The sequence below is a fragment of the Hippocampus zosterae genome, chromosome 15, assembly GCF_025434085.1.
Source record: "Hippocampus zosterae strain Florida chromosome 15, ASM2543408v3, whole genome shotgun sequence".
NCBI lineage: Eukaryota > Metazoa > Chordata > Actinopteri > Syngnathiformes > Syngnathidae > Hippocampus > Hippocampus zosterae.
The window spans coordinates 10228705-10254412 of record NC_067465.1 but is presented as its reverse complement, the minus strand read 5'-3'; the positions used below and the strand labels follow the sequence as shown (position 1 = coordinate 10254412).

Here is a 25708-nt window from a genome sequence, read left to right as displayed (position 1 = left end):
TACAACTGCAAAGAAACATTTGTACTATGTGTAAAATATTTTATCTTTTGTAAAAAAAATGTTTTGTCATTTTTCTTTTTAAAAATGTATTGTTTATAATGAATTAGCATCAATTACTCAATTATTTACCGGTACTTGAATGTAAACATTTTATTTTCATTATAAAATAACTCTTATTTCAAACTAGTCTTCTTAAAATTACTTATGTAACCAGCTAATTGTTTAATAAAATAAAAACATTCCAGGGAGATGGATCTATTGTTTATTTTATAGATGGATGGATGGATGGATGGATGGATAGAAGTTCAGCACTTTGCATTAATCTTCGTGGCATGTGCCTAGCTGTGTCACCTGGATAACGTGTACTTTAGTTACAGATGTTTAATAAGTTAATTATATAAAAATACAAGTACAAGTGTTGTGTCTTGACAATCGTGTAAACTAACGGGCCGTGTAAAGAACGAGTAGGCATTTGCCGTACAGCAATACACAGCGTCGCAAACCAGGTGTTCGACACGAAAAGGAGGCGGGGGACTTTTAGTATTTATGGACGCAGAAGGTGCTGACGTAAAGGAGAAGACAATGTCGTGAACCCGGTGCTCTCATTAGGTAAAGACAGCAAACGTTCAGTAATGGTTAAAAACACGTAATCGTGTGACACAAAGAGGTCATATTTTAAATCTTTATTATATATTCAGGTTGGGATTTTTACGTAATAACAGCTTCGGAAAGAGTATTTCAGCTAAAGAAGGAGGGGGGAGATGACGTCGTAAAGCCAGAAGCGGCGGCGCAAACCAGGTTGGTGGGATCCAGGGTAACGAATGAGAAGGTGTTTGCCGTAAATCATCAGTCAGAGACGCAAACAGGTGTTCATCGCGAGCAATGCGGAGAAGAGCATGAGTATAATGGCAACTACCGCGAAGCTGTTGCCGTATAATAGTACACCACGTCGTAAGACAGGTGTCGTCCACGAGAGATGAAGGAAGATTGGAAGGGATCTATGGTAACGACAAAAAAAGGTGATAGCCGTAAAGCGGAAAGCAGCGTCGCAAACCAGGTGTTCGTGCTCCAGAAGAAAAGGAGGGGTGAGGTGACGTCGTAAAGCAGGAGGTAGCGTCGCAAACCAGGTGTTCGGAAAGGAGGCGGGGGGAAGGTGACGTCGTAAAGCAGACATGGGTGGGTGAGGAAGGGGGAGGGGGGCAAAGAGGTGGGGGTGGAGGTGAGGGGGCCGTCTCGCGAGTGGCTGTATGCTTCAGACACGCAGCGAGGCGATCATGGCGGATGGCCCCAGGTGTAAGCGCAGAAAACAGGCCAACCCGAAAAGAAGCAGCGGTGAGTGTTGAACTCCGCCCGGGCCGGGCCACCGCCGCTGTGGGGACCGGGGCCTGGACCGGACCCCCACTACCTCCCCTCCCGGACTTGTTAAGGTCGACTTTGGTGGACTTTAAGGGGGGGGGGGGTTTGGAGGGGGGGGGGGGTACCGTTATACCTGGGTGGCGTCTCTCCCTCCGCCTAGCGGTACTCTCTCTGAACCGTTAACTGTCACAAGAAGTCAGGCGCGCTTGTTTTGTGACTTTTCTGATTTATTTCAACCACTTTATGCACTTTTGTAGTTGCCTTTTTTTTCTTTCTCCACAACAACGTGGCCTCCCGCTCTCGCGCACTTTGTTAACGGCAAGCGGATGAAAGCTCGGGCCGGGGCCGAGCGAGTCTCCGCGGTGCTCGGAAGGGCCGCCGACCCAGGTCCGTCGGAGTGCTGCGTCAGGGTAGCGACAACTCGGTTCGTATCGCCTTGATGGTCGGAGACTGGCTCCAGCGGTCACAGCTAGAGTGCGATGTTTTCGCACGAGGTTTAGTGATGATGGCAGAGAGATGGGGATGTTTATTATTTCGTGGCTACTTCCCGCTCCCCCCTCCTCCTCCTCCTCTTCTTCCTCATCCTCATCTTCCTCCCTTCCTCCTCCCTGCTGTTGCACCAAATGTTGCCTTGTTGAAGGTAAGCGTGGAACTGATTATGCAAAAACAAGTGTGGGAATACTTTCATCTTCGGCGTCATCGCTCACACCGGACTCGTTTAACTAATCCGCTAAATCTACGCAAACCCACGTGGAAGTGCTTGTCCACGCCACAAAACAGAACCACATGGCATCGTGTCGCAACTACTTTACGCACCTGTAAATTCGGCGAGGGTTTTGAGTCGAAAAACACATAGTGTGGTACTTTGCGCGCTGTGCTGGCATTAGCCTGCTAATAATAGGGACCGTTAGTCGCGCGTGGATGGGAGGGGGTGGAGAACACCTTTCCCCCCTCTCTCCTGTCGTGATGACGTCAGGACGGTGCGTCCGTCCAGGAGCCATCATCATCACCATCCTCCTCATCCTCCTCCTGCTCATGTTTACCTGAAGGCGGCTCGGCGATGGCTTAGAAATCAGAAGAATTAAAAGAATACCTGCAGAAGCTCGACCGGAAGCGGATCTCGTGGCGTGCGTGTCGCGAGGACCTGGACACACACACGCACAAGGGGCTGCAAATGACAACCTGCGCAGGTAGCGATGCTTTTCTTCCCCCTCCCCTCTTATTCTTGTTCTTTTTTTGCTTTTATACTCTCGCGGGATTTATGTTGTCGTGACCCAGTTGTGCGTGATTTAATTTCCTCGACTCCCTTTTTATGTTACCCGTTTAGTTTGCGCAAAAAAAAAACATTACTCCACGCGTTGTGCTTCGTCGTCCATTGTGCTGTGCTGTTCATTCGCACTTTTATCGGCTCAATGGCGGCCGTCACTGCAGTGGAGGGAGGCTGGTTGGGGTGGGGTCGGGATCCCTCTCCCCGTTCCTCTTTCCGGCTTGAGGCTCGCTTGGCTCCGTCGTGCCGCACAGGTGATGCCAAACCTACACCAAGGTGCTTTTTTGGGAGGTTGTTTGTGACGCGTGTGGTGCGTTCATGGTCCTGGGAAGACGCGGCGCGGGGCACGGGTGGGTGTGGGGTAGGCGGGGGTGTGCTCAAGGTGCTGTCATGGCCGCAGGTGTTGCCCCCGCCTCCCCCTTTTTATCTTTATGCACGGGGCGAAGCCATTTGATGGTGATGATGAGGATGATGATGGTGACCTGATTTGTATATCATTGTGGAAATCACATGACGTCATAGACAAGAATGACGTTCGCTTCCGTATGACTGATAATTGATTATTTGCGTGTTAAATATAGCGACTATTAGTAGTTGGCTCTGTGTTACTTATGCAAAGTATCAGTAAAATACATAAATATGTCACATACATATTTATGTATTCATACACAGACACATATGTCTGTGAGAAAAAATTATAAATATTTCCAATTGTAAAAAGAATTAAAAATATTGTGTCAGGGTTCAAATGCAACATAAAGTCATAGTGTTACAGTAATGAATGAAATAATCAGTGAAAATGCTTTTGGGCCAAAACAGTAAAATAACTGAGAAAAAAACCCCAAGACAGTCAAAAAAAATATGTCACACAATAAAATCACGATTTTTAAAAACTTTAACATGAGTACATACCTTATGTTTATGAAAGTACAGGATAACACAAGTTTAAATGTGAGGGGAAAAAAATCCAAATGTTAATTAAGAAATGGCTCCGTTCAGAATTTTTTTGCTGGGTACCTCTGTATTTTCAGCAGATTGGGTTGCAGATTGGATTTGTGTGGGCTGAAACCGATCACCATTATTGAGTTTCGTGTACTGAAGCTGAAGAAAATTGAATGTAACATTTCAAGAAAATGTCTGTGGTGGCCGCATAGCTTGCTCACACTGCTGATTTCGAACTCAAGTTCAAGGTTCACATCCCAGTCAGGGCAGCCATGGAAAATGGCTGGGTTCTTCCAGCAAGGGCATCTGGCGTAAAACGAGATTTTAGACTCGCCTATACTTTACACAGATCTGATCAGCAGATATTTGACATATACAAAATCGGTGATCGGTTGTAATGTCATAATTTGCTGATCTGAGCTCAAAATAAGACATAACAACAAGCACAGTCTTATTCACTCCAGGAATATTATGTGCTGCCATCATGCAAGATTTCTCAGCATATACAATCATATTTTTAAAATATTTTTTTCCAATTTTTTCTAATAATTTGTATTTTAGAGGGCGAGGGGGCTTTGTTTCAACAGAGCCCCCCCCCCCCCCCATCACCCCTCCCCCCATCCAATGTTCCATGTCGTAGTGTTTTGGTCAGAATTTTTAGGGTTTAATTGTTGTTTATTTTCTCCCAAATGCATTTCACTGGGCACTGGCAATTAAACTCAATTTTGGCTATATGTGGGCCAGGTGTCCCCCGCAAATAGTGAGGCTAGACTGTGCAGTAAATAAAGAAGTCTGTTCACTAGATTGGATTTATTGGTTCATCTTCTGATCAGATTGTGTGTTTTTTTTTTCAAACTTGATGATCTGTTCCAAAATCCTTATCGTCTGAAACCTGTTGAATAAACCCCACATACAATAGGCTCAGTCTTTTTTTTAATGGGGCCGGGGGACTCAACGCTGCGTTCGCTATGTCACCTAATTTGGCTTTCTTTTGTGGCAGCAGTTTCAATGGTAATGTTGTCTTACCATGCTTGAGTCCATCCATGTTCCAAAAACAAAACGCTATCATGTTAGCTTCATCGGCAATTCAAAATTGTCTGTCGGCGTGAATGCTTGTTTGTCTCTATGAGCCCTTACAGACTGGGGACCAGTCTGTTATTTATTTATATGGTCCCTGACATTGACTGGTGACCAGTCTATTGTTTGTGCATTTGCTCTCTAGATTTGTTTGGGGACCAGTCCAGGGTGTACCCTGCCTGTCACCCAGTCAGCTGGGATAGGCTTCAGCTGACCAGTGACCCTTTGTAACACTCAACTCAACTGTATTTATACAGCACTTTCAAACAGCCATCGCTGCATACAAAGTACTGTACATGGAGCAACTAACATATACAACAGTAAAGCAACAAATCGGTAACAAAGAGTCATGCTGAGTCAAATGCCAAAGAATACAAGTGAGTTTGAGTTTTGACAATATTTGTGTCCTGCCTGTGTGTTGTGCTTTAACTTCCTGCTTTGGAGTCACGCGACTCTTTTTCAGCCAATAAGCAGTGTCCTTCTGCTCTGTACGTCAGCTAGATTGTGATTCATATTTCAGTGTCTTGTGCATCTTCATCTAGGTTCACATAACGTGTGATACTGTGTTTACACAAATGAACACATCTGTGAGTGTGTGTGTGTTTGGGGATGGAGGAGGAGGACTGGGGGGTTCAAAGGTCCCCATGCTGTTTTTGGCTATTGGTTGCTGCAATGTATTGCTGCCACGTTGCTTTCTCTTTATGCGCTTTTGTGTAACAAATGGAATGACAATGCACAACAGGACGTCTTTAGCAAGTTAGCATCAAGTCCTCCACCCCTTTTTTGCCTTTTATGGTGCGTAGGGGGGGAGGTGCGCCCCGGACCACTGTTGCTGGTGCTGCTAATGCTGCTGCTGCTACTGCTCTGTGACTAATTGAGCTGAGGAGTATGCGTATGAGTGTGTGTGTGTGTGTTAAAGTGGGGAAACTGCCTCTTTCCTTACCGGCTTTGCATAACAACACTGTTTTTGTATTGACATGCACTAAGGTGTCCCATAATGAGTCCGAGTTGCAAAAGGTGTCAGTAAATCATCAGCTTCTGACTTGTTGTTACATAATAGCATGCCTGTGTGTACTGTTGAATTTGAATTGTATGCAAGCTTGGTATGCAGGCACTAAAATGACATTATTTGTCATCTGTGGGCTTGTGAAGCCCTTTGAGACGCTTCTGCAATTAAATGCTGTATAAATTTGACTTGATTTGGGCCAAAAGGAAAACAAGAATGATGAGGAAAAATTGTTGAAATGTTCGCTAAATAAAATTGAAATAACCCAAGAATGGCCTTAGCATCTGGACAACCAAGTGTTTGCTTGCCAGTCTGAGCACCCCCTCTGCTCCCTTTAAGAGGTCAGAGTTCACCCCCATGGAGCTCCCCCCTCTCTCCGCTCCAAACGCTTTGTGTTAGCCATTCGGAGCACATGTGCAAGTCGGCACAATGTGAACGCTTAAGTAATCAGATTACATCACACGCTAAAATGCTGTGATGTCATCAGCACGCTTCGTGTTGCCTTGAACAAAAAAAAGACAAAGAAAATAATTGTTATTTTTCTTTTTAAACATGCCAATATTTACCTTTGGATACCCAGTTGGAGGGCCTGAGAGAACAGCAATTGCAAAGGCTGAGAAAAGAGAGAGAACAGAGAAAACAAAAAACAACATGTTGGTACTCAGGTTGAAATTCAAAAACACCCTCTGATACTTGATTTGAGACATTTGAGACTGTAACAACCACTGTCTAGAACAACTGCTAATAATGTGAGTTTTAAGGGGGCATATGCAGAGCTATAAATAGGGACAGAATTGTATTTTTTGGCACTTTACCTTATTTTTAAGAAAGACCCCAACCGAGGGCGTTTTCAACTTTTTCACTTGGTCGCAGAAGCAGAGATTTGGTCAGTTTTTGAGGCACTACAGCATGACCATATTTGTTGATGTACGACTTGTTAGCAAGTCAGTACAGAAGTCCCGCGTTCGGTTCTGGGCCCTAGCCTTCCTGTGTGAGGTTTGCATGTTCTTAAATCTCATGGGCCAAAATATTCCATTCATTCATTTTCTAATCCGCTTATCCTCACCAGGGTCACGGGCATGCTGGAGCCTATCGCAGCTGTCTTTGGGTAGTAGGTGGGGGACACCCTGAACTGGTTGTCAGCCAATCACAGGCCACACTTAGACAACCAACAACCATTAAGAATCACACCAAGGGACAAGTTGGAGTGTTCAATTAATCTACCGTGCATTGTTTTGGAATGTGGGAGAAAACCACAATACCCGGAGAAAACCCACACAGGCACGGGTGGAACATTGAAACTCCACACAGGAAGGCTGGAGCCAGAATCGAACCCTGCACCTCTGCATTGTGAGGCGGACGTGCTAACCAGTTGTCCACCGTGCCACCCACCAAAATATTAATTTAAAAACATAATTTTTAAGCCTTTGGTGAATATAAACGCTCAAGGAATACTTAGGTTTTCACATCCCAATCATTCGCCTGAAGGATGGAAGCCACGTGGTTCGATTGGGTATTATCACATATATAACAATATGGAACATTGATTGCAATTAAGTAAAATAGCAAAATAACCCTCCCATCCCTGATCATTCTTCTTCATGTACGTCAGCTTTTAGCGATGGATAGCAAGCCCGAATATTTACAGTTGTAGCTATTGACGTTCCCTGCATCGAAGGACTGTTTTGATTTGATTTTGAAATGTCCGACTGTATTTGAAAGCAAATTTGCGCCTTGCCGAACTTGAGAGGTATCAGTGTTTGGGCTAGCCATTGCTTAATGCTTCCCAAGCAGCCATAGACATATTGTATTTTTCAACAGTCATATTTAACCGGACGCATGGTCCGTCTTCTGTGTGCAGTCTGGCACACGGAGTTGGAGAGCCTTCATTGTATGTACCAGTAGGACTAGTAAAACATGCAGTTACGCTTTGCGACCGGATGACATTTTTACTCGCACACATTGAAAAATGGGGAGTATTTACGAGCATAACGGTCAAGTTTTCGAGGCCTGCAGATGGATTGTTCTGTCTTTTGTCAACGCTAAACAAAAGCCCTTTCTTTAAAATTATCTGTGATTGGTATTGTAGAAATTTTAGATATCAAAAGCCTAAGTAGTACTAGTTACTTCAAACCCAAGGCCCGAGGGCCAGATCCGGCCCACCACGTAATTGATGTGGCCTGCGAAGCAAATCATGTACAAGTAATAATACGATGTGACGATTAAACGTTTATTCGGTTTCACTGTCGTAATGGCCCTCCGACGGAAGAGGTCACTCCAAAGTGGCCCACGGAAAAAATTGGTGAGTTGATTCTGTTATTGGTCTGAAAAAAAAGTGGCATTGTACATTCCTATTAACAATAATAATAATAATAATAATCCATGTAATGTCATAACAGATTTAGAAGTATTTACAAAAGAATGATTAGGTTTAGCAACAAATTGATTTTTTTTCTCTGAAAAGTCAGAGCTGTCAATTACAACGTACATATTGCATACGTTTTTAAAAACCTGATGTGCTTGGGAAAAAAGTGAAATCAGTGTCAAAACGTGTTTCAGGACACATACAGCCGTCTCATTACCAATGCAATGTCTGAATCACAACAGAAGTCATCATGCTGCTTTTCACAGGACTCACATCATCAATGGGATACAAAGGGAAGCAATTCCAATGGCAGGCGTACTGCAACAACACCTGCTGCTATCATTGTAGTACAATTCAGAGACAGATTGAGAGACGAGCGCAAACGGCAGGAATAAGAAAAAAAACAACAACACATTTGGCAGTTTTGCATCTTTTTCCGTCTGACTAGTGTTGCTCACTGTCTTTTTTTGTCACTGATATTAACTTGCATTCCTCTTTCTTTATGTTTGTTGTCTCCTTTCTTTCAGACATTGAGGTGATATACAGTATGGTTTATCCTACCGTCTGTGAGCCATGCAATTTTTTAAAGCCTTTCCTTCACTTTAATGACCACTTTTTAAGCGCACCAGATTACACTTGATCCAAATCCTTCTTTACAGTTCTATAATTATGCAACAGATGAATGATACCGTCATAGCTTCTTCAGTATGTAATATTCATCTTTAATATGTTTTTTTTGGAGGGGCGGGGGAAAAAACAAAAGTTTGTGTGTGTGCGTGCGTGTGTGTGTGAGTGTGTGTGTTAAATCCTCCTCCCCCTTCAGTGTGGGCGGTGGGAAAGTCTTGTGTCTCTCTTGTGGCGGTGTTGAATTTGCATATCTCGCTGTCCTACTTCCTTTCTTTCTTTGGCTGGGCCTGAGAGGCTCAAAAGAAGCAGCTGGTTGCACTAAATAGGGGGGTTTAAAAAAAAAAACGGACCCAAGCACACCGCAGCGTGCACTTACTGTAGGTAGACTTGCTTACATAACAGGAGTACTTCAGCTCGTCCTAAAATTTAGCCAATAAATTACTTTATTCAATCAGTGAGCTGTGCCAAAGGGTTTGCAAAGGACCACTTGTTGCTAGGCGGAGCGAGTCGAGCTTTATTCCGACAAAAAAATAAAAATAATAGTTTTTCATATTTATTTTTCAAAATTGACTACTATTGTATAATGTACAATTTCAGAAACTCAAAGCAACAGAATAGCGCTTGCTATTGCAAAGGACCACTTGCTGCTACGCAGGTTAATTGAAATAAGTGTGTTTTTGTGTGTGTGTGTGTGTGTGTGTGTGTATGCACACATCCCGAGAGTCCATCTCGATGAAGCTGTTAGCATCAAGTTGCGGCACGTCGGAGACCGACGAGTCCCCGCAGAGGAGCGCTAATGAAGGCCACTTGGGGCGCTCTGATTAATGTCTGTGATGCTAACGCACTCCATGCTAACTGTGCTAACTGCTTGATAGCGTGACACACAAGCATACTTCCTATTCAATGGCGTCAAAGTAAAAATCCCTTTAGTGTTTGTCTTTGGAACAGGCGTGGTGACTTTTTATTCAACTGCTGTGATTATAAAAAGTCTACACACCCATGTTTAAAACATTTTTCTTTGAGACCCAAATAATTCATTTTTAAACTTTCCCAATCGTTGCTATCTTTGAACTGTGCCATTCAATTGGAGCAAAAGATATATTTTTGAGAGGGGAAGTAAAAACAAACAGCGACGGTAATGTGGTCGCATAAGTGCACACACCCTTTGAGAGGTTGGATGTGGCTTTATTCAGAATGAACCAATCGCTTTCAAATTTATGTTAAATGGGACACAGCGCTGCGCACACCTTCCAGCAATTGAAGGGACTCACTCATTCAACACATAACAGGTTCTTGCCTATCTGTCGGTCTGTCCGTCCATCATTTCTGTCTGTCTTTCATTCTTACTTTCTTGCTTTCTTTCTTTCTCATAGTTGCTCACCCATTTTGGCTCATCTATCATCCATTTTCCCTCAACCTTCACCCATCTCTCACCCAAGGCTCCTCATACCTCCATTAAATAATGGACATAGAACTCTATGTTCCAAAGTATGTATTATGCTAAATGAGATGGTGTACAAACACAATAATTAGTGGATATTTTTAGAATACGAACACATCCTGCTGGGCCTTAGAGAAGCCGTAACGCGCTGCTGAAGAAACGCAAGTGCACTTACCCCCCCCCCCTCTCACACACACACAGAGATGCACACGCACACTTTTGCCCTGTTCAAGTGTTTGTCTCTAAAATGAGCAGGTGACTAGAAACCTTGGTTATAACACATTTGATCTCCAGAGCATTGAAAGTTGTAGACTTCACAAAGTGTCAGCGCAAATGCTAAAGTTTGTGTTGACGTCCCCAGACATGGATGTTGTGCCACAAAACACTTAATGTGTGGTTGCGTGCTGTGTTTTACATTGGGCCGCCGTAATCGTGACATCGTGTTTGAGACATCTCAACGTGAGGGCGTCACCTGAATGGGAAGCAGGAAGTGACAGAGGGACACAAACAGGAAGTGACCGATTTTAACCTTTGCTTCCTTACGAGTCACTTCCTGCGTGGGCACCTGGCTTCCTCGTATGTCACTTCCTGTCGCCTCTTATGATTCTACATGTGTTCATGTAGGCCTGTAGTTCCGATGTAGTAGTGGATCCTGAGTAGTGTGTATCCTTAGTAGGACGACATCTGTACAAATGAAGTCCTATCAAAGATCAGGGACTGTAATGTTATACTCCTACCTATGAGGATTTTAGTTCTACATAGGATCCAGGAATACTGAGGATACAGTACCACATAAGGCAGACAGTATTTCTTAGAGTACACTACTACAAAGGATGCATTTTCTATGCATTAGTGTTTATCCCAACTAGTACACATGTGCTGCATATGATGGAGAAGTACATAGGTTTCACTGCTTTTTATAGTATGCTACGACAAAGGCTGTAGTACTACGAAGGATACAGCAGTATTTAGATTACTGCATGGGTTACAGATCTACATTAGGTTTGATTTAGGACTACATAGGATGGCATACTACACAATTTAACAAACTACTTAGATTACATTGGATACAGTACTACTTAGATTGCACTTCTGCATCGGCTATAGTACAGGTTACCTTGCATGTACAGTACTACATAGGATACCACACTGCATTGGATGCAAACCTATGTAGGACAAAGGACTAAACAGGATAAACTACCACTTACACAGGACTACATAAGATACAGTACTGCTTAGGATTTGGTAGAGTAGTACATTGGACCCAGCACAACAATAGACAGAGAGCAGTTTTTTATTATTTATTTTTATTTTTTACATACTCTGGATGTTACCATACTACAGAACACGTTAATAATGCCAGAAACCACTTTAAAACAAAAAATATATTTCCCTCCCATCTTTTTCCATTTTCAAACATTTATGAAAAAGCTCTAGGGAGCCACTGGGGGGCGCTAAAGAGCCGCATGCGGCTCGAGAGCCGCGTGTTGCCGACCCCCGCCCTAAAGGGACAAAGAAATCAGTTGGCTTTGACAGTCTGAATTCTCATCAATGTCAATTTGTTTTAAATAATATTATAATTTCATTTCACGTGATATGAGTGGTCTGTATTCATGTGTTCATCTCGATAGCTACTTAAAGGGGAAAACAAATTATGCGACTGTTCCTTTAAGAGGGCCTGCAGCTGCTCTGTGTTGAAGTCTGGTCACATCTAGTTGCAGACAGAAAGACACACAAACACACGTACATATATACATGAACACACACACACACGCACACACACACAGTGGGGTAGTTGTCTTTCGGGGGTTTGGCAGTCTTCCCATGCTGCACAGCTGCACTGGGTCAACATGCACACGAGCACATTAGTTGTGGTCTGGTGATGCGCTTCTTGTCAATTTTGCTCACCTGTGGCAACCGCTCACGGACTTCCTTCTTTTTCGTTGTGTTTGTGCATGACTTTATCGCACTCACCCCGCAGTGGAGGGTTTTTTTTTTTTTTGCTCATGATTTCTCATTTGAGGTCATCGGTGTTTGGGCCACTCACTCACCCGTTCGTGAACAGGAAGTGCTAGCAGCCCCTTCATAATAAGTTGCTGCTGCAATAATTCATGAGCCAGTACAAATAATATAATACAGTATATGTACACACAGATGTTTTAAAACTAAACACATACATACATATATTATGTAAATAATTAAATACATAGAAAAATGCTTACCTGATTACATACTCAATTACATAATTACATTGATGCATATACTTTATTACTGTCATTACTTTGGCACATTTTTACATAAAGTATTTCAGACCTACAGAGAACAATTTACATAATTGTCTGTACACACGCCTTTAAAGTTAATTACATACATCAACACGTGCATACAAACAATTGCAGACACAGCACATAATTGGAATGATGTGCACACGTGACTTTGCATTTCGTTATGTGCGCTAAAGTTGCCATTTTTGTTTCCTGTGGTCTCCCATTCCCTTGCAGTGACAAACTTGAATGGTGGCTTGGAGGCCAGCAGCTCCGACTCGGATGATGATGACAAGCTACACATCGTGGAAGACGAAAGCCCGCCGGACGCCGATGCCTTCGCTGTTGCGAGGAGGGGCCGCCGCCATCCCAAAGATGCAACAGATACCAACAATGCAGTATTAGCACACAACGGAGCCTGGAATGGAGGTACGAACACGTTGGACTGAAATATTGGGACACTCACAACAAAATGATTGGGAAGGTAGGAAGTTAAGGGTGGGATGAAGGAAGGAAGATAACTTGAAAGACGGTTATATAGGAAAGGAAGGAGAGCAGAAGACATGAAGAATGGAATGGCAGGAAGGAAAGAGGGAAGAAAGTAGCGGGTGAAGGAGAAAGTAAGGGGGAGGAACTAAATGAGGAAACAAGTTGACGGATGGACAGATGGTAGGAAAAAAGGGAAAAGAAGAAAATGAAATAAAAATAAAAGAAGAAAGATAAGAAAGTAGGGAGGAAGAATGAAGCCGGGGTGGAAGAAAGAAACGAAGGAAGTCAGGAAAATGAATGATGGGAAGAAGGGATAAAAGATAAGAAGGAAGGAAAATAATCAAGAATGTATGAAAGGATGTAAGGAAGAGTAGATGGAAAGAGAAACGCCAGCCAAACGTGTTGGGGCACCTACTGGAAGTAAAAAGTGACGAAAATGTGGAGTTTGGACCAAACCGTCAGAATAAAAACGAAAAAAAGAGAAGACTTGAAAGAAAGGAAAAGAACAAATGAAGCGTCAGCAGGTAGAGGTGAAGACGAAGGGAGGGGAGCAGATGTGGAAAAAATTGGGATGATGAGGTCATGGGAAGCCCAGATCATCTGGCTAAATGCCGACACGCGCGCTTCACCTGTCGCTGACCGAGCTTTGCAGGAAGAGGCATTTGGTGCTCGTCTAGCCTCCTTCTTAATCCTCTGTCTCCATGGCGATGCGGGAAACCTCCTGACAGGGAAAGAAAAGTTCAACAACACACATTCTTCCCTTTTGTAAAACACATGCCAACGGTGACTCGACGCATGTCTGGACCAACAGGTGGCGGGATTATGTCAACCATCATACGCGCGTGGGAAAATCCAGATTAAAATAACAATGCTTTGACTCAGGATGCCGTGATGCTTGTAAACAAGGCCAGGAGACGCTTAGTTTAGTTGAGCTGAATTTAGCTTCTCGTAGCCTAGCCTAGCCTGCTAAACTGGCTAAAACATGGCATCCATGCAAACGAGACTAAAACACTGAGCAGATAATGTGCGACCAAAGCAAGAGAATACGGATAAGGATGTATTCAAGGAAAGGATGAAAGAACGATGGAAAGAAATAAGGAAGGATGGGTGATGGAGAAATGATGGCTGGTTGAATGGATGGGAGGAAGGGAAAAGACAAGGTTGAATGGATGGAAGGATTATAAAATGAAAGGAAAGTAAGAATGAAGGAGGGATTATAGCAGGAAGGAAACGAGGAACGAAGGATAAAAAGGAAGGTATGAAAAGAGAGACAGAAGGAAAAGAGGAAAGTGAGAAGGGACAAATGATGAAAGTCAAGGTGTAAAGAAGGAATGAAAGTGAAGAAGGGTAGAAGGGAGGTTGGGTGGTATGAAAAGAAGGAAACAAGGAAAACTATCAAATGATAGAAGCTTACCAGGAAAGGAAAGATGGATGAAAGAAGGAAGGAATGGAGAAAGGCGGGTTAAAGAAAGGAGAAGAAACATGGGTCTATGAACGGAAGAAAGATACGACGGTAGACATTAAAGGAGGGATGAAGGCTGTGAGGGAGGAAAAGCTCCGTAGGATAGATAAATGAGGGAAGGAAACTAGGATGTAAAATAACAAGGGTGTATAGAATGAACTGAGGAAAGTCAGGAACAGAGCAAGGAAATGTCAAGAGAAAGGAAGGAAGACTGAATGAAAAGAAGGACTTGAAACCCCAAAACTGGCCCATAAAGCCGCATATCAAACCTCAACCCGTTTTAAACCCTGACCCTCGCTTGTGTCGCCCTCTAGCGATGACTCTGTAGAACAACAGAACAACAAACATCATTCAAAGCATGTTTGTGTTTCCAGTGAAACAGGAGGAGGAGGAGGAGGAGGACTGTGTGTCCGGAGATGAAGATGAAGATGGAAAGGTGGAGGCGCAGGTTGTCGTGAAGAAAGAAGTGGAGGAGGAGGAGATCCTTGAGAAAGAAGGGACGGCCGTCCTCAGCCCGCAAGCCCCCGACGATGAGCAGAGTCCCATGGAGACGGGGGGCGCCGACGAAAACGGTAACAAGCAAATATTGTGAAATGTACTCTCAAATACGTTGTTTTTGCAAACATGCAAACTGCAAAGACACATTCATCTTCAATGACCATAAGTAGCGGGTTTTCGTAGCCATCAAACGCAACTTAGGTAACGATAAATGTGTGTTTTTGTTTTTTTTTTAGATTATTATTCTTCAATGAAGTTCATGTACTGTACCTTTCTTGTAAAGCTCAAAGGCAATTTGGTCTGTAATAAACCTAACGTACAAGTACATTTTCTGAGTATCAAAGGTGATTTCGAGTCAGCATACTTGTTTTCATAAACACCAAGCCGATTTTACAGTATTCAGCTTGCTGTGAGAATTTAGCTCGCTTGGGCACACAATCACATCATGACTTGGGCCGGACTGATTTATCGGTGTGACCTTGTATTCGCTGGCTCTGCATCTTCCTAATTTTCTGCCCCCCTGTGCACACTTAGTTAGACCAGTTGAAACCAATTGGAACATTCCAATGCATTGTTTAGGTTATGCTGCGCTCCTGCGTGGGTGTGGCTAAAACAGCATAAGAACGGGAATAATTTTGGACAAAGCGGGCACTCTCCTGCATCTGGCTGGACGCTCGGAAATCATCTCACATCTGCACACATTTCAAGACAAAGTGAAAGAGATTTTAGTCACATCTTAGTCTCAGACTGACACTTCACCAATACTTTTTTTTTTGTCATAAACATTAAAGGCGATTTCTTCTCCAGTATACCAAATGTACGTTGTAAGCTTTGTGTACAAATGAGTTTTCAACAAACCTAACATGTGCATTTATGTTTAAATACATAAAAGCTTTTTTGTTGTTGTTGTAATTATCTCTCTTTCCTGAACAGACCATAAGTTTTTATTTTCCCCGGTCCGCTTTGCCACCAGGCACGCCGGACACGCTTCAACTGCACACGTGTCCATACTGCTCGCGGGGCTACAAGCGCAATGCTTCACTGAAGGAACACATCAAGTATCGGCACGAAACCAGTGAAGACAACTACCGCTGCTCGCACTGCAGCTATACCTTCACGTACCGCTCGCAACTCGAGAGGCACATGAGCCACCACCGGGGCAACAAGGAGCAGGTGGGGACAAAAATGCACATTTTCCACAATTTAGTCAAGTCAAGTCAAGTCAACAGTATTTATAGAGCACTTTCAAATAGCCATCGCTGCATATGGATGACCCATCCATCTCACGTATGAGGTCCTGATTTGTTTCGAGGGTATATTTGTCTTTTAATCTCCCCTGGAAATGGCTAAAGTTGCCGAAAGAGGGTCGCTTCAAGTAAAAATCAGGAGTGGCTCTTTTTGACTTTTTTTTGTACACTTGACAATCAATTTCATGCTGCTAAAGAAACTGGCTTGAGAGGTTGAATTTAAAAGATCTAGATTTTACTTTCCTTTCTTGGTAAGCTTTTAACCTTTGCCACTCTCTGCTCATATGCAGCGATTAAAAAAGAAAATCTTTCACAATTTATCATCACTTGTCTGTCTAGTAGAGGACAATTGGACAAAATGTTTTTGGAGGACCTTTGGAAATGGACAAACTACCGGTACCTCAAAAATGGTAATTTTGAAACCAAAATATCAGACTTCCTGTTTCTTTTACAATGTAGATTATTAAGACTTTTTTTGTGGGTCAAACTCCCACCTCTCTGTTTCTACATCAAGTTTGATGATGGCCAGCAGCACAACGGCTATTCAATTGGTACAAAGTGTGACCCCCCCCAAAAAAATTAACCCTGGGCTGAATTGGAATTTTTTTTAATTAACTTTGACACTTGGAAATGGTCAAAATCACTCCCAAAATGACAGTTTTCAAATTTTTTAAAAATGCAGGTTTGCCATTTGTTTTGAACCATATACTTTTTTTGTGGGTCTTCTCATGATAAAGATGCCTATATGGGCTGTTGACAGTTGAAAAGTCAAACAGACCAGAGGAAACTCACGGATTGAAGATTAAGAATGATTAACTGAAGTAGGTTGCAACCAAACCACTTCTGCTACACCTCCTGATACATTTTTTTACATAACCTTTAGGTCCAAGTAGAATCATTTGCATTCTTTTTTTAATAATTAACACTTTTTTTTCAACTGGTTCCTTTAACCCCCAGTCGTCCTGTTACACCAGTTCACTTCTGGAAACCACCCCTATTTATTTATCCCAGTGGGCCAGTCCGGCACAGGTTGGCCACTTCCTTCTTGGTGACACGGTTCTCACCTGGCGCCCTTCTCTCTAGCGTTAATAGGCCTGGTAGTACTGGTTCCTCTAGTTAAATCCTTTTTATTTAGGTTGCGTCGGTGTTTGACGGCGTCTCTTTCATTTCTTGCCTCAGCGTCACGTGCAGCCGTCCGGTGGTGGTGGAAGTGGAGGAGGCGCTCGCAAGTTCAAGTGCACGGAGTGCTTCAAGGCCTTTAAGTACAAACACCACCTGAAGGAGCACTTGCGCATACACAGCGGTGAGTAGCCAAATCAATAGGAAGAAACATGACAAGGAACAAATGTGATCAGGTATACTATGCGGATTTGAGATGGAAACATGTTCTGCCTACGAATGGACTTGGGGTTTGTCTTGGTGAAAGACATTTTACTACCCATTGAAATGTTTTTGTAGGTGTATTGTCTTTTGTCATGTGTGTCTGTATGTTAGTTTATTATCATATGCAGGTGGCCAGTGCAAGTACACCAGAAGGAGGAGCACAATGTCAAGTGAAAATTATGCAAAATTATGGCAAAAACGGTTTAACTTTTTTATACATTCTATTGATGAATGTATGTTTTTATAAAGCAGATTTTACACAGTGATATTTTGTTATTTTGGGGAAGGCAAAACACATTAATGGCATTTTCATTCATTTCAATGGGGAACGACGATTTTAATTGCAAGAGATACCAGCAAGGTCACTGAATGGATAAAATTTATCTTGAGACACCAATATATAAGGCTGAATACTTGAAAATCTACTGGCTGTAGGTTTTGGCTTTTGAAATTAAAAAATCTGGCGGTATGATGGGAAATGACTGTGAAGGCTTGGCGATTGCTTCAGAAATTTTACTGGTATGACATTGAGCAGTCTTTTCACGTTCAGAGAGATTTTACTGTTGATCCCAGCTCTGTCCTTTAGTCTGAAGATCTCTCAAAATCAACAATGTCCCTGCTCAGACATTATCTGCAAATCTTTGATGATTGGTTGAAAATGACACTGGGGAAGAAAGGACTTTCATATACTAACCTTGACGTAGCGGTTGCTCTGACAGACTGATTCCAAAAAACTAGACCATCAGATGACATGAAACTTTCATGTCATCTGATGTGTCATTCTGCCACTTTTCAGGGAGTTCTGTTTAACTGTAATTATTTTTTGTTTGGTTTTCTAGGCGAAAAACCATATGAATGCTCCAACTGCAAGAAGCGATTCTCCCATTCAGGCTCGTACAGCTCGCACATTAGCAGCAAGAAGTGCGTGAGTGCGGCTTGCGCCCCCAACGGCCTGGCGCGCAAGCCTGTTAAGTCACCACAGCCCATCAGCGCCAACCCGCGGGTTGCCATCACCTCGGCCCGCGTGGAAAGCAAACCACTCCAAGAGCAGCTGCCCCTCACGCAAATCAAATCAGAGGTGACCGAGCCCCCAAGCAAGCCGGCCATTCTGGCGGCACCGGCCGCCAATGGGGCGGCGCCCCAGCTCCAACAACCCCTGTCTCAGGGTGTAGCTATGGTGCTCCCAACTATGGGTCTGGTGCCGCCCATCAACATCAACCTAAGTGAGCTTCAGAACGTCCTGAAGGTGGCCCTGGACGGGAATGTTTTGAGGCAGGTTCTGGGAACTGCCAATGGGGCAGCGGTGCAGGGCAAGTCGGGAATCGTGGTACAACAACCTCAGCAGCAGATCATCAGCCTGCCTGCCTTTGTGGACCACGACGGGACCACCAAGATCATCATCAACTACAGCATCGGACCCGCGCCTGCCACCGCTGCCACTACTGTCACCTCTGCCCAACCCATGCCTCTTTTTGTCAAAAACAACATTGTCCCAGCTGCACCCATCCCGACCAAAACGGACAAGCCACCGACTTCTAAGGTGGACCTCAGCTTGGTCAAGGATGAACCCGAAGAGTCGGTGCCTATCACGGAAACAAAAACAGACCAAGTGATGACCGTCAAGAAGGAAGAAGGTGAGGTACCTCCACCCAACTCTGAGTCCAGCACTTGTTCTCTCTGCGATGAGTGCCCCGAGCATCTGGAGGCACTGCACTTGCTCCAGCACCAGAAGGCAGCCAATGGGGAGGCGGTGGACTCGGCCGCCTTGGACCCATCCTTTGCCGCCTTGCTTAGTGATGCTGGGGTGACACTGCAGCAGGAGCCAGCCGTGGATGACCTCCTGACTCTCCTCAAGACCTACTTCGCCTCCAATGCCAACCCCAACCAGGCAGAACTGGAGAAGATCTCAGACTCGGTTAGTATTCCTGTGGGCGTGGTGCGTAAGTGGTTTGCCAAGATGAACTCTGGGACAAAGAGCTGCCAAGACAGAACAGCAGCCAAACAGACTGAATCCCTAAACTGTAAGTCGGAGGACACCAAGCAAGCTGCTTCTAGATCACAGTCTGATTCCCCGTCGTTAAACGCCAGTGACCTGGTCATCGTCAAAAGCGAGCCAGAGGACCCCGAGGCTCAAGAGTCCCAGGCGGAACCCTTGGACCTGTCCCTCCCAAAGCACCTCACCACTCCCATTACTGCTGCACCCTCAGAGGATGCACCACCTGCCAAAAAAACATCACAGGCTCTGAATCTGACCTGCCTGAGGAAGGAACAGGTGGGGGGTCGTACTGTCTATGTGGCCACGCCCCAGACACGTAGAACCGCTGTCAGCATTGTACCCAGCTCTCAGCTGCCCACACTGGTGGCCATCACAGGTCAGGGCACAGTGGGCTGCCTTGGTACCCTGGGGGGCTCGGCCAAGCGCACCATCCTCATCCCACAGCTCACCTATACGTACGCCAACACGGCTGGAGGCGCAGCCAAGACTGTGGTGCTCAACGGACACAAGGTATGAATGGCTGTGAGTTAAGAACAATAGTGGTGCTAGTACAGAACCTTGTGGCACTCCGCATGCTGATTGCTGATACCGTCGTACTTTGAAGCTCATGAAATCAATCTACTCATACAAGATCAAATTTAAATTTCCACTTGAAATGAAGAGAAATGTCATTCATCCGTTCCAGCCTGCCAAAAGACTCTCCCAAAAACACTACCAAAAAAATTCCAGTACTGAGTCCAGAGCCAATTGAAGAACAAAGGCAAAACCGTGGCCAGAACCAATTTAAGAGTCACATTGAGAAACAACTGAAGAACCAAGAGCCAGTCAATAACCACATCAAGAATTAGAGCAAGGACCAAGTCAGAAAATACTTAAGAACCAACTTAAATATGTTGTCAATTCATAAACCCGTACAGAAAATATGAACTATATCAAGAACCATTTACGAACAAAGTAAACAACTAATTGAAGAACCAAGTCGAGAAACCAAAGCTACAAAGCTCCACATATAATGGGTATTTGAAGCTAATCGGACTTGAACTTTTCTTTCTTGGTTTTCCCATGCAGACGCCGGCCCCGAGTACCGACACTGTGCCGAATGAGCAAAAGGAGACGTTGGTCATGAAGAAGCCCCGTCTGGAAAACGGTGTCTATGCTTGCGACCTGTGCAACAAGGTCTTTCAGAAGGGGAGTTCCTTGCTCAGGCACAAATACGAACATACAGGTACGCCGTACTGGATGGTGTCACCCAGAGTTGGGGGATTCGAGTCAGACTTAAGTTCCCAATTGTAGGTCTTGGGTTTTACTTGGTAAAGGAAGACTCAAAATGTGCTTTTTCAAGGGAGGGTGCCATTTGTTGTGCTTGAAACATGAAAGATAAGACTTGAGACTTACCTTTCGCTTCCACATATATGACCTAACATCAACTTCTGCTCTGAACGCCTCCCCCACAAAAATGTAAATGCTCTTTTGTGATGTTTTGGTGTGTTTGTGTTTGCAGGAAAGCGCCCTCATGAGTGCCCGGTGTGCAAGAAGGCCTTCAAGCACAAGCACCATCTAATTGAGCACTCGCGCCTCCACTCGGGTGAAAAACCCTACCAGTGCAACAAGTGTGGGAAGCGCTTCTCGCACTCTGGCTCCTACTCGCAGCACATGAATCACCGCTACTCATACTGCAAGCGAGACGGCTCCGATTCCGGCTCCAGCCCAGACGGCGATGCCAACGCCATTGTTGTGGCCGACCTGGACGCCACGCTGGACTCGGAGGTCGGTGAGAGCGAAGAGGACGATGAAGCCATGTGCGTGGACGACATCCGAGTCGTCCAGGTGGACGACGGCGAGTGCGAAATTTACGAGGGCAACTTTGACGACGACGACGAAGAAGATGATGACGATGATGTGGAAGATGAAGAACATGACGAAAAGAAGGAGAAAAACCTGGACGTGGATGAATTTGCGTGCCAGGTGGTCGAGGTGGAGCTAAAGCATGATCAGACACAGGAGTCTGCCATCGAGCAGAAGGTGGACAAGGCCGAGGCTGCCGGCGTCCACCTGGAACAGATGGCGGACTGCGCGTACAAAAGCATCAGGGACTGGTCGGACAGTGAAGAGTCCTCCGATGACCAAGCTGTGACGGATACCAAATAAGCCAACCACCCCCCTGCTCCACCTTTGGGACACTTTTGAGAGCCACACAGCTTCGACTCCGGCTTCTGCTCCTGCACTGGTTCTGGGTCTAGGTCTCCAGTTCAGTAGGGAATATAGACCCTTTTGAAAATGGACCCCTCTTTAGAATACCGACGAACCCCCTCCCCAAAATGACTTTGAAACTGTGACAACCTTGAAATTGGCCGTTACTCTTCTTTTCGTCACAGAAGTAATGGCTTTACAATGTTTGGCAGCCCCCAACGCCCCCAAAAAGGTTCAGAATTGCCTATAGATGCCAAGTTGGTGGCAAAGCACTAACTTTGTCAAGAGCAAACTTATCAACTCCAATATAGTTCCTTGGCGCCAAGATGCCACGAGATTCTGGCAAAGCACTACTTTTGTCAATACGAAGCTCCTCAATTCACTTCAAAAATAGTTATTTGCCGCTGTGTTTTTTTTATTGCTTTTATTGCTTTTGTCTGAGCACAGAAACATAATTAAGGGTAGGTTAAACCCCCAACAACCCCTCCAAATCTGTGATTAGGTAATTTTGCAGATACTGGACCGCAAATATGTGGGGGATCACTGCACTTAAAATGTATGCCTCAGTATATTTTAGCCACGGGTGGTCATATTCTACGGGGTCCATTTGCAATCTTACAAAGAATACCGGCTCCGACTCTGACTCCAGCTCCGGTCCTGGCTCCAATTCCGGCTTCGACTTTGACTCCGGTTGGCTGCTTTTCACGGTCCACAACTGTGTCCAAACACCCAGGTGTGCCTGAACTTCTTTTGTTCTTTCTATCTCGTGCAAATATCAGTGTTACAAATGTTCATAGACACTTTGCATCGTGTTACTAACTCAATTTTTTTATTTTATTTTGGGTTGCCAACGTTTCCGACATCATCAGTATTTTCCTCGAGTTCTACGAACAAAAAAATCAAACAAACAAAAAAAAAAGCGCTGCACTACGGTTTTCCCATCTGTCGCCCTTTCAGTGTTAAACAGCGTTAGCTGATGCCAGCTGGCATTTGTTTTAATTTTTGACTGTTAGCCTTAAGGAAAACAAAAGACGTATTCCGCTCGTACCCACCCACGAGCAAAACGGGCGGCGCCCCCCTGCCTTATGCAAGACCTGCGTGCTGTTAAAGTGCCATTGAACAGTGTTGTCAATTGTCTCCTCACTCGGGTGGAAGGTGTTAACACACCTTTGTTACTTTACATTACATGTTCTTTTTAATCGTTTCATATGAAGGTTGCTTTAATGTCTGTTACAAGCGCCCGGCGCCATGTTTGCGTCTGTTTGACCGCCTGCTAACCACAGCCACCGCAAGCCATGTCATCAAATCATTTACGTCGTTTTAACGATTTTCCGCTAATTCTTTTTTTTTAAATGACTTTTTATCATACATTGTCAGCCCTCTAGTAATAATAATAATAATGATTTTCATAATTTTAAAGAAAATCTAAAATTATAAATGTTAAAAATGTAAACAAGTTGTAAATCATAATTTGTACAATTTTAATGATTGTATTAATTGATTTTTCCCCCTTTACATTTAAAAATAGATTTTTTATTGCAAAATTTGATACAATTCGTAAAGTAGTAAGTTTAAATTGAGTTACAAAATCATATTTTTCTTTTGTTCACATTTTAAAAATGGCTGTTTTCAACACCTAAAATTTTTTTTCAAATTTTTTTTATCTCCACATTTCTATGTTCATTCAATACATCATTCATAAAGGAATGTTTACAAGTTTGCTTTTTAAATTAGTACACAATATCAACGGTTTTCACATTTCTGTTAGATTCTGAAATGTTGCATCAAAATTAATACATTGGGATTTGTAAACCAGTAAAGATTCAAGTTAAGGTTAAAAAAATAGCAGCACATTGTTAATGATTTTAACCATTTTTCATTGTGATTTGTAAAGTTTCCTTCTATAAAATTGCTACACAATTTGGGCCATTTTAATTTAAATAGCCATACATTTTAAGGGTTTTTGTGTGTGCATTATGCTAAAATTTACGAGATTAGCCCCCGCCAAAAAGAAATCGCAGACAGTTTTTTTTCATTTTATTTTCATTATATTAGGTCCATTTTGAAAATGTTTTAAATAATTAGGATCACAATTTTATGGATTTTCTGAATTCGTTTTAATGTATGCATAAACAGGTAGTTGATATAAAAAAATCTACATATATTTTTTCCTTATGAAGCATTAAAAGCTCATTGATAAATTGCTTCAAAAATAGTTTTTCTTAAATTTCTGAAAAAGATTTTGTGAAAATTTCAATTTAACTCAATGTTATTTAAACTTTCATCTAAAATCACTTGACTTAGGGACAATCAATGTCCCATTCGCATACTTCAATAATTTTAGCAATTAAAAAAAATTGTGATTTGTAAGGCGGTAAAAACTCAAGCTGTTTAAATAAATGGAAACAAGTCAAAGATTTTTTCTGATTTTATTTCCATTTTGAAGCCATAAAAAAGTCAAGTTTACAACTTCTACAACATCCACACACATTTTATTATTTCAGTTTAATTTAACACCTAAAACGGTCACACTTGATTGAATTCTGCCCACTTGCGCACTTGTTCAGGTTGAAAACGGTGGCGTAATGTCCTGCACTTTGGGCGGCAAACATTGACCTACATGGCACTCGCGCGTGTCCTCCATTTGTGACTTTACCGAAACAGTATTTTTTTTGTTGTTGTTGGGCTTGAACGTGTGTTTTTAACCAAGCCAGTATTACAAAGTCTGTACACAATCTTTTTTTTTTTTTGTATTATTTATGGGGTTGTTTTTATTTTTATTTTCCTTATGTTGATTATTTATTACGCATTATTATTGGTAGTGTACATGACTTTAGGATGGATTCATAACAATAATATATTTTAGTATGAAAAACAACAAATCCAAGAAACTAAGCCCACTGCTTGGTTATGGGACTTTTCTGGGTTTGTTTTACAGAAAAAAAAAACAAAATAAAAACTAAAAATATTCATTGTATTATCTTAGTGTTAAAAAAATGAACCGAATGAAAGTGTTACACATCGTCATTATGAAGCTACTGACTGAAAACGCATGAAATGAAGCTCCACCCCTTTTTTTCCTTATTTGCTCTGTTATGGTCGTGCCATCGTGTTGCATCACGTTTGTCCTTTTTTGTAATGTTTGTCCCTTCACAATAAACATGTGACTGCATCCCTGACTTCTGGTTGGGTCAACCTTGATGTTTTTGAAATCTGACATGCACCCCCTTAAAAAACTTGGTGCACCTCCTTGTCCCCTCATACACTGCCATAAAAAAAAGATCCAAACTCCTTCCAAGTAGGGCACAAGCATTTGTCGAAATATATTTCCCCCGCTTCAAAATTCCCACAAAGTTGGCGCACCTGGACTTTTGATTGCTGTACATCCCCTTCAATGTGACAGATCTGCTGTGCTCCCCAAAAAGGCAAACCAAAGGTACGTTTACAGCCAATAAAAGGTATATGTTGAAAATTAAGTGACTGAAGTAAACTGTAGATGGTGAATGTCATACATCAGAGCCTTTCTCAACTTTTGAAGATGCATCACCACCAGCGGCGAACCCTCAGGGCCAGCAAGCCCTTCTCTGCTGGCCTGAACGTTCATACAATAAAATAAATTTAATTCATGTTATTTTATTTTCATAAATATGTAAACAAAATTATTCTCTGTATTCTTTACGTCCTATTGTTTCCACTTAGTCGAGTGGCTTTCAATGTTATTTTAAATAATGTTGAAAGCCACTCAATAAATAATTTATTTATTATGGTAGAGTTTTTATTTCATATTTCAGCTAGCTTGTGTTGCCAGGTAAATTAAACTTCAGACTAAACAGAGCAGGCCCCTGTGCGCTGTAAATGAACGGGCACGGTCAGGTTGCAATAGCCAATCAGAGTCTGCGCACGGGGCCAGCTCGAATGCCTTACATCGAGACTGGATTTGCGAGTTTGGATTAGCACATGCTATAGAGAGCTATCACTGCATTTATCCCAAAATGGCCGAAGAAGAAGACGTTGATCTGGTTGCAGAACTACTTTCGACACAATTTTCAAGACGGACCTTCCACGAAAAGCTGGATATTGTGCGAAGAGGTCGCCCAA

General features: G+C 43.1%; 1 protein-coding gene across 6 annotated transcripts; it reads left to right on the top strand.

Moving 5' to 3' along the window:
• The first annotated feature begins 1190 nt into the window (after nucleotides 1-1190).
• Nucleotides 1191-24569, top strand: LOC127615977 (zinc finger E-box-binding homeobox 1-like). 6 transcript variants are annotated; one of them, XM_052087359.1, is made up of 9 exons: nucleotides 1197-1332; nucleotides 2406-2546; nucleotides 12583-12774; nucleotides 14671-14868; nucleotides 15768-15967; nucleotides 17221-17344; nucleotides 18264-19930; nucleotides 20489-20645; nucleotides 20922-24569. In XM_052087359.1, the coding sequence occupies exons 2-9, from the start codon at nucleotides 2531-2533 to the stop codon at nucleotides 21566-21568; spliced, it is 3201 nt and encodes a 1066-aa protein (XP_051943319.1). In that variant the 5' UTR covers nucleotides 1197-1332; nucleotides 2406-2530; the 3' UTR covers nucleotides 21569-24569. The 6 variants fall into 6 exon arrangements, with proteins under 6 accessions (XP_051943317.1, XP_051943319.1, XP_051943315.1 ...); XM_052087360.1 differs by lacking the exon at nucleotides 1197-1332 and adding an exon at nucleotides 1865-1996; XM_052087357.1 differs by lacking the exon at nucleotides 2406-2546 and having other exon boundaries at nucleotides 1191-1332.
• Nucleotides 24570-25708: the final 1139 nt, after the last annotated feature.

Excerpts from the sequence above, each read along its gene's own strand:
- LOC127615977 (XM_052087355.1), top strand. The coding sequence starts at position 1,873 with ATGGGGATGTTTATTATTTCGTGGCTACTTCCCGCTCCCCCCTCCTCC. Across the intron at positions 1,997-12,582 it reads CAAATGTTGCCTTGTTGAAG|TGACAAACTTGAATGGTGGC; the intron begins GTAAGCGTGGAA and ends ATTCCCTTGCAG. Across the intron at positions 20,646-20,921 it reads GCACAAATACGAACATACAG|GAAAGCGCCCTCATGAGTGC; the intron begins GTACGCCGTACT and ends TTGTGTTTGCAG.